Source organism: Tachysurus fulvidraco, chromosome 15 (assembly GCF_022655615.1).
Source record: "Tachysurus fulvidraco isolate hzauxx_2018 chromosome 15, HZAU_PFXX_2.0, whole genome shotgun sequence".
Taxonomy (NCBI): domain Eukaryota; kingdom Metazoa; phylum Chordata; class Actinopteri; order Siluriformes; family Bagridae; genus Tachysurus; species Tachysurus fulvidraco.
The window spans coordinates 3,608,943-3,624,278 of record NC_062532.1 but is presented as its reverse complement, the minus strand read 5'-3'; the positions used below and the strand labels follow the sequence as shown (position 1 = coordinate 3,624,278).

The 15,336-nt window shown below is 39.9% G+C and overlaps 1 protein-coding gene and 2 gene segments (V, D, J or C); all 3 read left to right on the top strand.

The window, feature by feature from the left end:
- Positions 1 to 689: 689 nt before the first annotated feature.
- On the top strand, positions 690 to 4,416 carry LOC125138838. Its single transcript, XM_047801113.1, has one exon. The coding sequence runs from the start codon at positions 690 to 692 to the stop codon at positions 3,798 to 3,800; it is 3,111 nt and encodes a 1,036-aa protein (XP_047657069.1). The 3' UTR covers positions 3,801 to 4,416.
- A 2,620-nt stretch (positions 4,417 to 7,036) lies between these two features.
- On the top strand, positions 7,037 to 11,901 carry LOC125138837. The segment is given in 3 exon segments: positions 7,037 to 7,121; positions 7,205 to 7,520; positions 11,841 to 11,901. Coding segments are annotated over 3 exon segments (420 nt in total).
- Positions 11,902 to 12,836: 935 nt separating this feature from the next.
- LOC125138769 lies at positions 12,837 to 13,455 on the top strand. The segment is given in 2 exon segments: positions 12,837 to 12,905; positions 13,012 to 13,455. Coding segments are annotated over 2 exon segments (414 nt in total).
- The last annotated feature ends 1,881 nt before the right edge of the window (positions 13,456 to 15,336 follow it).

The window sequence follows — 15,336 nt, the reverse complement described above, 5'->3', positions numbered from 1 at the left end:
ATGAACGTCTTTGCTTTGCTTGACAGTGGCTCTAATGGAACCTTTATTTCTAAGAAGCTAGTTCATGCTCTTAAGCTAGAGTCACGCAAAATGAACATTAAACTGAACACCATGGAGACCAAAAATCTCAATGTAGTCACGCTAGCAGTGGATCTACAAGTTGAAGATGCTCAACAAAGAAACTCTTACCTCATGAAGGGAGTACTCTGTCGGGATCACCTGAATATAAGTCTAGAGAACCTAGTCACACAGCATGAGGTGTTGCAGTGGCAACATCTGAGGGAAATTGCAGATGAAATTAGTTTACCTGATGTTGATTTAGTTGATGAAGTTCACCTGTTGATAGGTCTAGATCAACCAGACATACTTGCTCCTTGTGACACACGCTGTGGTGAGTCAGGCGAGCCTTATGCAATTTTGACTGGCCTGGGGTGGACACTCCATGGACCAGTAGCTGATGGTCCAACATCAATTTCTGCCAATTTCATTCAAGCTGACCACTCTCTACAACAGGTGTTGAAAGGTTTTGGAAACTGGATGATCCAGTGCATGTTAACACTGACTCATTGTCAGTAGTTGATGAGCAAGTTGTGGATTTATGGAACAAGCTATCAGTCAAAGAAAATGGTCACTACACACTCCCAATCCCTTTCAAAGAACATCCACCACGACTGTCTAATAACTACACAATGGCCAAACATCGATTAGACCTTTTAGGAAAGAGGTTAAAGAAAGACCCAACTTTGCGTCAGAAATATACAGAAGGTATCAGAGACTCTTTGCTGAAAGGATACGCAGAAGAGGTCATTGACCTCGACAAAGAAGAGGGTTGTGTGTGGTATCTGCCACATCACCCAGTGCTACATCCACGCAAGCCCGAGAAGGTTCGTATTGTCTTTGATTGTGCAGCACGGTACCAAGGTACTTCATTAAATGATCATGTTCACCAAGGCCCAGACCTTACCAACAAGCTACTTGGAGTTCTTCTCAAGTTCAGGCAAGAACCAGTTGCTCTGAATGCAGACATCGAGAGCATGTATTATCAAGTCCGAGTACCACCAGCTGAAAGAGATGTGCTTCGCTTTTTGTGGTGGGAATATGACGACCCAGACAAACCACCTAAACATTATCGTATGACTGCACACCTTTTTGGAGGTGTCTGGAGTCCTAGTGCTGCAAATTTTGCTTTGCAACGAGTGGCTGAAGACAACTCTGGAAACTTCTCTGATGTCACTGTGGAAACGGTGAGGCGAAACTTCTACGTCGATGATTGTCTTAAGTCGGTATCAACAGAGGAGATTGCCATCAAACTTGCTTCCGAACTCCGGGAAATGCTCGCCTGTGGAGGCTTTAGATTAACCAAGTGGTTAAGCAATTCCAAGGAAGTGATGAAATCAATACCAGCCGAGGACTGGGCAAAATCACTGCATGAGGTAAACCTAGACCAAGAGGATTTGCCATTTGAACGAACACTGGGCGTTCTTTGGGATGTGCAAAGAGATTGCTTCACTTTTGACATCAAGGCAGTGGACAAACTTGTAACAAAAAGAGGAGTATTGAGCACTACCAGTTCTATCTATGATCCTTTAGGATTTGCAAGCCCCTTTGTACTCAAAGCAAAGGCGATCTTTCAAGAGTTGTGCCGCATGAAAGTCGACTGGGATGAGGAGTTACCGCTGGACATGGCTGCACAGTGGCGCAGATGGTTAAATGACTTGCCTCTGTTGTCAGCACTGACAATTCCAAGATGTCTCAGACCAACATCCACTAGTTGCTTGTTAGCTACCCAGCTCCATCACTTTTCCGATGCTTCAGAACTGGCTTATGGTGCTGTTTCATACATCAGGATTGGTGGCACTTGCAGGCTGGTGATGTCAAAGGCCAGACTTGCACCAATCAAGCCAGTTAGTATACCACGATTGGAGCTACTAGCAGCGGTAGTTGCTACAGAGCTGGATCAGCATATCAAGCGCCACTTGGAAATTCCAATTGAAAGGACTTTCTTTTGGACAGACAGTACTATCGTACTTCAATACATCAACAACAAGCATTGTCGTTTTAAGACCTTCGTCGCAAACCGCATTTCAAAAATACATGAGAGTTCAGAACCATGCCAGTGGAGACACATTGATTCTGCTTCTAACCCTGCGGATGATGTCTCTCGAGGAATGAATATGGGAGAGATTTTGTCGAGTGAACAGTGGGTATCTGGTCCGCGCTTTCTACAACTTGAGGAGGAATACTGGCCTGCTCAACCGATCATAAATGATTTGCCGGAGGAAGCAGAGGTCAAAGGAGCCAAAGAAATCTATGCAGCTAACGTAAAACCAAACCAAGTGATGAAAAATGCAATAGACAGACTACTGGAGCGATACTCCAGTTGGCATCGATTAAAAAGGGCTACTGCTATCCTGTTGCGTGTCAAGGCTTTGTTACGCAAGAAAACAAGAGTGCATCTTTCTGACCCCATCACTGTTTGTGAGCTCCAACAAGCAGAGTTAGCCATTCTCAACCAGATACAAACTGCATCTTTTGGATCTTCTCAAGTCAAAACCAGTTCCCTTCTCAAGCTTAAACCCTTTAAGGAGGAGAATAACCAACTCCTTCGTGTGGGAGGGAGACTAACACATGCCCCAATTCCTTTTGAGGCTAAACATCCAGTGATCCTACCTAACAATCATCACATCACCCAGCTGATTATCAGTCATTACCATCTTCGCTTGGGTCATGCAGGTCCAGAGCGGGTACTTACGGAAATTCGGCAACGTTTCTGGATAATAAAGGGACGTGCTGTCATCAATCGAACTCTCAAGTCATGTCTACAGTGTCGCAAGTTAAGAGCCAAGCCACAAATCCAGCAAATGGCAGACTTGCCCGACTCTAGAGTAACACCAGGTGAGCCTCCATTCACTCGTGTGGGCGTAGACTACTTCGGGCCATTCTTGATTAAGAAGGCTCGCAGTGAACTCAAGAGGTATGGATGTTTGTTTACATGTCTCACTACGAGAGCCATCCACTTGGAAGTTGCGCACACTCTCGATACTGACTCATTCATCAATGCTTTACAGCGATTTATCGCTAGGAGAGGCCCACCCACAGAAATGCGCTCGGATAACGGGACTAATTTTGTCGGTGGATTACGAGAGTTGCGGAAAGCCATTAGTGAATGGAATCAACAAAGGATTTCTGATTATCTGCTACAGAAGAATGTAAAATGGATCTTTAATCCACCTGCCGCCTCCCACATGGGTGGTGTTTGGGAGCGACAAATTCGCACCGTCCGTTCCATTCTAAGCATTGTCCTAGCACAGCAGGCACCAGATGATGAGGGGTTGACAACACTGTTTTGCTGTGTTGAGTCTATTGTCAATGGTAGACCAATCACTAAACTCTCAGACGACCCAACAGATCCTCTACCACTCACACCAAATCATCTGTTGTTACTCCGTTCTGGTCCAATTCTACCTCCAGGAGCCTTCATAAAACAAGACGTCTACAGACGTAGATGGCGCCAGGTGCAATATCTGGCAGATGTCTTCTGGTGCAGATGGCTCAAGGAGTATTTACCTGCATTGCAGCAGCGTCAAAAATGGCTACAACCAAAGCGGAATCTTCAAATAGGAGATCTTGTGCTTATTCTGCAAGAAAACACACCACGCAATCACTGGCCATTAGGTCTGATTACTCAAGTATATCCAGGTGCAGATGGACTTGTGCGTACTGTGGAAGTGAAAACACAGGCAGGTGTCTTCAACCGTCCGGCTGACAAAATCTGCCTCCTGGAAGCCAGTCTTAGTTGACTTTCTCAGTTGAAATAGCTTAATGGAGACATCACCCTTCCTTTGTTTGAATGACCTGTTCGGGTCATTGGGGCCGGGATGTTGGGTGCTGCCCCTTTAAGGACGCTAGTACAGTGTGCTCAGGGGATTGATTAGAAAAAAAAAGTTAGTTAGAGAGAAAAAAGGACACTGAGAGAAAAGATATGTTGTTATGTTAAACCTTGCTAGACCAATAGTAAAATTCTAGTTTAAAAAATAATAATAACAAAACTATATATTCCCCAGCGTGGTGAGTGATTTATGTTAAGTGAATTGATATTTTTTGAGTTGTTATTTAGTTCGCTATTTGCAATTAGCGCCGAAGCGCCTAAACGGCTAATGCTAATGCATATATATGTTGTTTAGACGTTTGCCGGTTTGTATTGTTTGTCGGGATGTTCAAGCAATATATGTTGTATTTAGTACTAAATTGCATTTAGTTCTAAATTGCATTTGGTTATGTGGGCAATACTGCTTTAGTAATTTTGAGTTGTTTGTGTTTTGCAGTTTGACCACACACACACGCATGTACACATGTATACACACATAAATGTAAAAAACCAACAACACCCAAAACAACAAATTCTGAGAATTAAACTACAGCAACAACGAATGTGTACATTGTGAGTTCTGCACTAGAGGAATACATAAATAAAAGAAAACACAACAAACAATATCCAGCTTAATGTTATCATTTTGTGGGTAACAATAATTATAATGTAAACTTAAATTGTGTGTTACACCGACATCCACTTCAGCAAGCTGCACAAACACTTTGGAATAGATTGGTGTTGTATTAAAGAACCTGAACATGAACATGTCTGAATCTGAAACTTGGGTGATGAAGAGAATGTTTTTCTATTATAACAAGGTGAATTTGCATAAACCAGCGCTGCCAACTTTTGAGTTCAGCTTAGAGTGAGATTCTGGGGGTGGGGCTTTGGCTATGGGCGAGGGGCTTATGGAGGGGCTTGGTTTGGTGTGGAAAAAAATACAAACACAAAATCCTTGCATTAGCAGAAGTGTATTACGGGTCGCTGTGCTGTGCACGGCACGGAAGTAGAAGTGACCACTAGGGGATGACCCAGAAACAAGCTTCAATTCAACTTTAAAGCATCAAATCCTCCAAAAACACGAAAAAACCTATTTACCTAGTAAAGTTTATACTCTCAATAATTTTTTAAGCCCACACACAAAGCACAATATGATTCACAGCCTTCATACAATTAGAAAAAAATTTCGGACAAAACTGACCTAGGTGGCGCTAGACCGGTTTTTCCCTTACCTTTAGACGCGTCTCTTTCTTCACTGGGGTAATATATTCCAACACAAATAATCCACAAAAATCCACACAGGTCCAAGGAATTGAAATCTGTAAGCCTTTTAATCCAAAACGCTCTGGTCGCGCCGCAAATATTCCGTTAGTGTTCTGAAAACTGGAAACAGAAGTGCGCCATCATCTCGTTTTGCCGCTCTAACTCCTAATTGGGATATTCAAAAATTCAAAGTCTACGTCATATTTATAGCCCAGGTCCTAACGAATCAAATAAGCCCTCATTTGAGCCAATCGGTGCTTGTATGGCAGAGATAGACGGCTGAGAAGCCAATGGTGGCATGACCTAATTTTTCAGAACCCGCCTTTGACTGACAATTACTCCTTCCAATAGCAATGAAATGGGCTGGGACCTATACAGCCGTTTAGCCAATAAGCAGACGATTCCAACGGTATATGACATGCCGTATTTTCTTTGCCTGTGTCTGCGTGAACTGGATGCGCAGAAGAATTCTTGCGTAATCCCTGACCTTTTGTCCCTCTCACAGCTCAGGGTGTCAAGTTACAGGCCTGTTTTCACACCAGAGTGATAGAGAGAGAGTCTAGGCTTGTTTATGGCCTTTCAGACTGAGCCTGCAGCCTTTTATTTCAAAGTTATATAGTAAACAAGTACACAAAAACGCTGCACCAGACGACCAGGGCCGTAGAAAAATATTTTTATTGACGCCATTTTTGGGTCTTTTGACTTGAATTTTTTTTGGTGAAAGCCAAGACATGTGGCTCTGACTCTCAGTTGTTGGTTTGTCCCTAACATGTTCCAGAAAAATAAGATTAATCAGTTTATCAGAAACACAACCCAGGCGGAAATGAAAACCTGCATTCAAACCCCTGTAACTTTGTGCCAGTAAGGCCAATCAATCTACAACTAGTTTCTGAAACTAGAGAATCTCTTCTTTCCAATGAGACCAGGCTCACTGCTGTGTGTCAAAGTATGTGGGAGCTGTACCACTTTTTGTTGGGTAGGTCATGTAGGCGAAAAAGCTGCAAAAGGGGGGCAATGCTTAAAGGGGTTAAAAAATGAACTAACTTTAATCTCTTTGTTCTCATTTGTAGATTATTTATTTATTTATTTATAATGAGTAATAATGAGGATAATGAGTAATGAGCGAGTGTGTAATGAGTGATTTCAACAGTCAGTCTACCTGAAAATTTGTAAAGCTTTACTGTATTATTTCCTCACAGAGTGAATGTCAGATAGTGATAGCTGTGTATCAGAGTGAAATGAATATGAACCTAATCAATTCTGTTTGTAATCAAAATTCAACCGTCAAATTGTCCATGATGCTCTGGTGCTTCAGTCAGAATTGTTATCATTATTATTTATTTTTTAATGAAGGAGGATGTTTGGAGCTAGCATGGTTTCACTGTACTTGGAGTTTTTGTACAGGGATGTTGTTTATTCGTCTCACTGTGGTTCCTGAAAAGTTCTTATCTTTTAAGCTTAGTGTGCAGTTTGGAAAACAGTTCAGTCACCCTTTGTTATCTTTGCTGTTCCTAATTTCAGGTGTGTGTGTGTGTATTGGTAAAGAATGTTCAATGTTCATTTTTGTAATTCACAACATTTTTCTATTACATGAAATAAAGGATCGTTTATCTAATTATTATCATTTTCATGGATTATGGTGGAGATTCAGATTAATTTGAGGGAACTGGAAATAGATCAGTTTTCAATCTGACCTTCACAGGAAGCGTTAATTACATCACAACACGTTCATATCATTATTAATAATAACAAACAGCTGAATTATTTTGCACATTAAATTGATATGAAGATGAAACGGGGTGTGAGTGTGATTAACAGCTGCAGAGCTGCACTCAACACAGCCTCTCTGTAATGTTTATGCAAATCTGCATCTCCTCTTGTAATATTAGCAGCGTTCTGATCTAGACAGGAAACACTTCTCATTAGTCTTCCTTCAACACAAACATGTTTGCTTCAGCTCCACTGCTGCTGCTGGCTCTCGCCCCCTGTGAGTGTTTGGATTGAAGCTTTATTATTTCATCTGATCCTTTCAGTTCGACATGTCCACCTTTTCTTTTTCTCTTTTTACAGATGTGTTCTGTGCTACTGAGCTCATCCAGCCAGACTCACTGCTTATAAAGCCAGGAGAGACTTTAACCATCACCTGTAAAGTGTCTGGAGCTTCTATCACTGATGGCAGCAGCCACTATGCAACAGCTTGGATTCGACAACCTGCAGGAAAAGCTTTAGAATGGATCAACACCATTTATTATACTGGGGGTATTAATAAGAAAGATTCACTTAAAGAAAAGTTTGTGGTCTCTCAAGACACTTCCAGTAACTCTGTGACCTTACGGGGACAGAACATGCAGACTGAAGACACAGCTGTGTATTACTGTGCTCGTGTAACACACAGTGACACAACAAACTGCAGTGCTGCACAAAAACCTCATCACAATTCACTTCTTTAATTAAATAACAACTACATTTTACTGAGTAACTAATCCCCATATTACAAATATTTCAGCATAGACACCAACACTGGCATTAATAAAATAAATAAATAAAAGTTTACTTAGTAATAATAGTCTCTTTTTATAACTAGATGAAATGAAATGTGTCTGCAAAAGACATTTATTATAAAGAACAACATCCATTCACACTCAGCACTCAGGCTTTAACTCTTCATCCTGAATGAACAAAAACCATCCAAAATCTCCTCAAACTATATCTAATAATTAATGAGAATCCAATGTAATTAAATGTGAAATATGAACATTGTATAATTTGATTGCGTATTTTTTGGTAATGTACAAATAAAAACGAAAAAAGAAACACAAAGTGTTTTATCATCTCACCAAATGATTTTTATTAATGGATCATCAGAAAAACAGGATTAGCTAAAAAATGACAACATCATGAAGGACTGGACACGTTTGTGTTGTTCAGTGATAATCAGTGATCAGAAAGCTTTACGTTCTTCAGGATGTTCCAGTGATCCACAGTGATGGACTAAAAAGACATGAAATCTAATGAGTAAAGAGCAGTGATGAAGCTGACAGCATGAAACACACCCGGAGTTTTACAGGAAGCTTTTTCTCCTCGTCTGTTCCTCTGTGGATGTTTTTATATCTCTAGTGGGTGTGTCATGCAAACCAAATCCTGTGTTTGAACCATTTATGCTGAAACATTCAGCCCAACAACATAGCAGCAGTTTGTGTTCATTTACAGCAGCAGGAATCATTTTAATTCTTTGAGATGGGACTAGGCAGAGTTTTGTGTTACTTTACTCTAACAATCTTCATTCAATGTTAGTATTCTTTATTACATTATTAAAATATTTTTCATTCATTAATTTTTTTTAATGTTAATTCCTACCATTGAATATTCTTCGATTTCAGATTCCTGCAGTCAGACACTGATCGAGTCTGATCCAGTGATCATCAAACCTGATCAGTCTCATAAACTGACCTGCACAGCCTCTGGATTTGAATTTGGTAGCTACCGGATGGCTTGGAATAGACAGGCGCCTGGAAAAGGACTGGAATTTGTTGCAAGCATCTACAGTAGTAGCATATATTACTCCAGTGCTGTTAAGGGCCGCTTCACCATCTCCAGAGACGACAGTAAGAAGCAGGTGTATCTGCAGATGAACAGCATGAGGACAGAAGACACTGCAGTTTATTACTGCGCCCGTGACACACAGTGATACTTCCCCTTAGACATCAGTACAAAAACACAGACTTATAGTCTGAGCTTACATTACTGAAACAACTGAAGGAGGCAGCAGAGCTCAACAAATAAAGTGAAAAAAGTGAATCCACAAACTGCATTCTGTATGAGACTCATTCAGTATCAGTCATTATCAGACAAATATCTACATTTTCTCTTCTTTTTCACTCTTTCCATAATGTGTGATTAGTTATTTGGGTTGTTAAACACAGGTTGGACAAATAAAAACACTATAATTTATGTAACTACATCCTCCTGTGGTTGTGAGGTTTCTCAGTAACATGACAAGATGTATTTTATAATGCTGTTATAATGTAAGGTTCTAAATTAAACAGAATTATAAATCAATAGAAATAAAGGGTCCTTTTCTAAATGAATAAAAATTTCTGTAAGTTTTCTTATTATAGATTCACCTGAAAACACCAGTGTATAACAGGGCTCGGCAACCTTAAACACTCAAAGAGCCATTTGGAGCCGTTTCCCACAGAAAAAAAAAGCACAGGGAGCCACAAAACCCTTTTGACATCTAAAATGAAGAGAACACTGCATGTATCATTTTTTACCTTTATGGAAAGTATAGAAAAAACTGTAGTGTGTTGCATTTATGAAATCAATGAACTGCTACCGAGTAAACGAAATTTTATTTCTGCAAGCAAACAAAAATATTTGGAACAGCTTGAACTAACCTTAACAAAAATGACGCTGGGTTGAAGGTAACTTTCAATGTCTAACTGAGTCCTCTTCATATTCATGACATCAAAATTTTACTTGCCAGCTGCAGCAAACCAAAAATGCGTCTGCTTCTGTGTGTCGGATTTACAGTGCTGTAGCAAGTCGTCAGTCATGACGCATATTTTGAGCGACAAAAAATTAAACACGGTTTATTTTAATGTTACAAGAGCATCATAATCTTAGAATTTAGAATTACATTTAAAAAAAAACAAACTAACTAAAATAAAATTAATTTAAATTAAATATTTATTTTCCAAATATACAGGGAGCTGCAGCAGAGGGATGAAAGAGCCACTTGTGGTTCCAGAGCCGCAGGTTGCTGACCCCTGGTGTATAAATCTACTCAATAACACCTGCCTTAAGCTTCTTATTGGTTCAAACATAAACTCAAGCTGCAGTGATAGATATCTCTAAAAAATACAGACATGTTTAAAAGATGAGAAGGTTTTCTCATATAAGAATCCATCCCATTTTGACCCTAAGATAAGGAGTGTCTCTATGCAAATGTCCTTCTCTGTTATAGATTTAAGCAACAAAGACCAAGAGCTTTTACTTCTTCTGCTCCAACACACATCATGATCTCTACATCCCTACTGCTGCTGCTGCTGGCAGCCGTACACTGTAAGTGTTTTTACATTTGACATGTAATACAGTTTTGGTTCCTTAAAGATTTTTGCTTTTACATCATTAAAATAACTTTTCTTTAACAGGTGTTCACAGTGTTGAGCTGATCCAGACCGGATCCACAGTATTAACTCCTGGACAGTCACTGACTCTGACCTGTAAAGTGTCTGGATATTCATTAACTGATTGAAGCTACTGTACAGACTGGATACGACAACCTGCAGGAAAAACTCTGGAATGGATCGGAAGGATATGTGGTAGTGGGAGCACTTACTACAGTGAGAAACTGAAAAGCAGGTTTCAGGCTTCCAGAGACACGTCCAGCAGCACAGTGACATTAACATTACAGAACATGCAGACTGAAGACACAGCTGTGTATTACAGCACTCATGAACCACAGTGAGACATATATTCTGAAAGGAAATAATAAATGATTACAGACAAAGACAGATGGAGAAATGTTTTTACATCTTTTTTGTATTTGTAATACATATAATTTTACAATTTTACTAACAGACCAACAGTAAAGGTTTACTCGACCTTTGGTCCTTATCTGTATCCTGTATATTTAAACTGCAAACACATTAGAAATGATTGCACATTATGTTTTTCTTTAAGCTTTAAGGCCTGTGATGGCCGCTCTTTCTTTATTCACAAGATCTAAACAACAAGTTGAAAATCTAATGACTGACAGTGTCATAAATATAAGAACATGTTCTCCTGGGATTTTCATTAAAGTCATAAACACTAACGACACCATTCTTAAAAAGCCAAGACATTACAGCTCCAGACTGAATAATCCACACCATTTGATCAACCACATAGTAAGTAAATGGTAACTAATGTTTTGCTGTTGATAGAATGCACCTGAATAATGGCTTGATTGTTGTTGAACTGGTTCACCCTGAAGTCATGCTGGTTAAGTCTGGAGAACAATTTTCAGTCCCCTGTAAGATTATTGGAAACTCACCCACTAGACAGTACTAACTGGATATGACAAAAAGGACGTGAGCTGAAATGGATCAGCTGGTACTGTAGCTCCAGTGATACTGGCAGCAACGATTCACTAAAGAAAGAGATCCGTCCCAAGACACATCCAGCAACACTGTGATTTTATATGGGCAAAACTTTCAGACAGAAGATACAGCTGTGTTTTACTGTGCTCTTAAATCACAGTGAGACAGATCAATGAAGACACTGTACAAAAACATTCAGTATAGAAGACAGTTAGAAACAGAAACAGTTAGAGACAGAAACAGTGACTTTCTTCAATGTTTCACCTTCTTAGTTTCTCAGAAAAGAGAGACGACAACACCAGTTAGCAGTCTGTCAGTTGATTAAATGAGATTGTAGTGATAAATTTTAAACTACAATTACATGTTAAATGTGTACTTTTCAAATCTACTTAATAAACCCTGTCATCTCTACATCACATTATAATTGAATTATGATTTATATTGATAATGACCAGATTACTGTCCTGCAGTCCGGTGAATCATTGTTCCTTGTCCAGTGGGATTGACTTATACATAATTGTAGGAAATGATAAATCTGTATATAGTGATTCCTTTCACCATTTCACTCTTTTTACTGGACTTCATAATGTTAAATTCTTTGTGTGTCCTCTGTAATGTGTAAGCTCTCAGTATCATCACTATTACTTTACAGGCATAAGAAAAGGGCTGCTATCTGAGAGCTGATCTGATGTACAATTGAAAGTGATGTACTTATTATTTATGAAGTATAATATTCACAGGGGGGCATGGTGGCTTAGTGGGTAGCACGTTCTCCTCACACCTCCAGGGTCGGTTTGATTCCGGCCTCTGCCTTGTGTGTGTGGAGTTTGCATGTTCTCCCCGTGCCTCGGGGGTTTCCTCCGGGTACTCCGGTTTCCTCCCCTGTCCAAAGACATGCATGGTAGGCATCTCTGGGAAATTGTCCGTAGTGTGTGAGTGTGTGAGTGAATGAGAGTGTGTGTGTGCCCTGTGATGGGTTGGCACTCCGTCCAGGGTGTATCCTGCCTTGATGCACGATGACGCCTGAGATAGGCACAGGCTCTCCGTGACACGAGAAGTTCGGATAAGCGGTAGAAAATGAGTGAGAGAGAGTAATATTCACAGACTGCAAATTTGTAAGTGTGTTTTTTAGAAAGTGTTCACCTTAAGCAGTTGGTAGTGTCAAAAATATATTTGTCTGCAATAAGTAGAGGAGAATGTTCTTCTGGATGTTACAGTGATCCACAGTGATGGACTAAAAAACACCAGATGTAATGAGTAAAGAGCAGTGATGAAGCTGACAGAATTAAACACACATTTAGTCTCACAGGAAGCTAGACATCAGTACAAAAACACAGACTTACCACAGTCACATGACAAACCCACATTTTCACAGTGTGACAGAGTGAAAACTATGGAAACAGTTTAAAATCAGAGGATGAAAGTCATTTACATACTAAATGTAACTTACAGATTCAGTGTTAAATAAATACAAACTAATTTAAATACCAGAAAACATTTTTCACTGTGATTATTGACACCTGTAGAAGACCAGCATAACAATATGCAAATGAATATGTAAAATGTTCCCCTTACAGCTACATATAGAGAAATATCAGCCACGGTCACAGTGGGCTTTGGAGAGTTTAGCACTGCTTTTAGTTATACGATGTTCCTTCCAGTTCTGCTGCTGCTGGCAGCTTCATCCTGTGAGTTTCACTTCACTAATGATCTCAGAGCTGCTAGTAAATTCCTGCAGTTATAACCTACTGTACATAGATTTTTGACTGGAATTGTGACATGTCTTTTTTTCAGATGTGGAATGTGCAGTAGAGCTCACTCAGGACACCTCAGTGATGTTAAAGCCTGGAGATTCTTTAATCCTCAGCTGTAAAGTATCCGGTTACTCACTTACTGATAACAGCTATGGCACAGCTTGGATTCGACAACCTGCAGGGAAAACTCTGGAATCAATAAACCGCATTTGGGGAGGTGGAGACATTTATCATAAAGAGTCTCTAAAAAGCAAGTTCAATATTTCTAAAGATGCCTCCAGCAGCACGGTGACACTGAGAGGACAGAACATGCAGACTGAAGACACAGCTGTGTATTACTGCGCTCGTGTAACACACAGTGACACAACAAGCTGCAGTGCTGCACAAAAACCTCATCACAATTCACTTCTTTAATTAAATAATAACTACATTTTACTGAGTTACTAATCCCTACATTCCAAACACTTCCTACATCACTTATAAACTTCTCAAACAATTAGGAATATGTTGAAGGAATATGTGAACATTTAATTAGAAGATAAACAATCTGCAGTGGTTGATATGATGAAGATTTCTGTTAAGATTAGGTTTAAGATTAAGATTATTTTTCTGTAACAAAACCTCCCCAAGTGTTTTATTCCTTACTTTCTGTCACTGAGCTTTACTCCTTCTCAATACAGGAGCAGGAGAAAGCCGTCTGTGTGAAATAAACCATCACCACGTAACCATTCCTACATTTAGGTTTCCTAATGTGTTCCTTAGATGAGTGAGGTGTCTTCTAAAAATGATTCGGTTTGGTTCCCTTTCTGATAGAGAAACATTCTGTTGTAGAGATTTACATAGTACCTTATCATCCACTCATCTATCCAGTGAGCAGCGTGTGGTTGTGGGTTGAACACCTCCATAGTGGTCATGGACGCTCCCTATTCAAATAGAGTGGTGTATAAACAGCATGTTCTTGTCTGCTCTAGTTTCCAGTGAGCTCTGTGAGAGATAACACTCCCATACACTTTAAACCTGGGTGAAGCAGAACTCAGGGAAGGATTATTTTAGGACAGTGTATTTTATTGCTACTCATTTCATGTATGTTTATGTTTTCATGTGAAGATTATTAGCATAATAATTAGTATAAGATAACATTACTGAGTTCTATTCTTCTCTTCCAGATTCTTATGGACAGTCCCTGACCTCCTCTGATTCTGTGGTGAAGAGACCTGGAGAGTCGGTCACTCTGTCCTGTACTGTCTCCGGATTCTCAATGGGCAGCTACTACATGCATTGAATCCGTCAGAAACCAGGACAAGGACTTGAGTGGTTCGGGAGCATTGACGTTGAGCATTGAGCATTGGCACTGGCACTGCATTCGCTCAGTCTCTACAGGGCCAGTTCTCCATCAATAAAGACACCAATAAAAACTTGCTGTACCTAAAAGTGAAGAGTCTGAAAGCTGAAGACACGGCAGTTTATTACTGTGCAAGAAAGTCACACTGACACAACAGACTCCAGAGCTGTACAAAAACGTACTCAAGCACTTCCTTGTGAGCTGTAAATATTCCCTCAGCAGGAAGCTGCACCCCAGAGACCTTTATTATAAACAACATCATCTATTCACATCCAGCACTCAGATCTTCCTCTTTATTCCAATCTTTTCTAGCATTTAGTAATATTTATAATAATAATCCACATGTTATGTATCACATTAACATTATGACGTCTTTACGTATTTGACTGGAGGTAAATCAGCTCTAGGACAATGATTGTCATGACTAGTTGGGAGTATATACTGTACTATTCATGCTTTTATTCCTCCTGATTGTGATGCCAGCTGCAGGAACACTACAGGTCGATGGTTCATTTCCTGAATTTAGAAAGACAGAGTCTGTGGATTTAGTCCACAGAATAGTGGATTTCTCTTACAAAACCTTATGAGACACGTTACAGACATCCTCTCAGTGTAACTAGTAAATCTTCTCAGTCACACTTTAGAACATAAAGCATTTTAAAACACAGTCACACAAAGGCATTTTTGATTGGTGATGCCAGCTGCAGGAACACTACAGGTCGATGGTTCATTTCCTGAATTTAGAAACACAGAGTCTGTTCAGCAGCACAGAATCTGACGAGAGATCAAACTGAAATGTAGATGTTTACTGCAGCATCACTACTACAAACTCCTGGAATTAAAAATCACCTGTAGGGGGCAGCAGCTGCTTGTTTTCAAGAAGGATTCATGAAACTATGAAATCTAACAGCTGAAGTGTGTTTATACAGGGCTGCCAACTCTCACGCATTCAGCATGAGAATCACGCAATTGACCCAAATCTCACGCACTCACGCCACACCCCAGCAGTAGTAAGGAAAAAAA

What these genes read in the sequence shown, in the direction of transcription:
- LOC125138838 (XM_047801113.1), top strand. Translation starts at nt 690, where the DNA reads ATGGCCAAACATCGATTAGACCTTTTAGGAAAGAGGTTAAAGAAAGAC.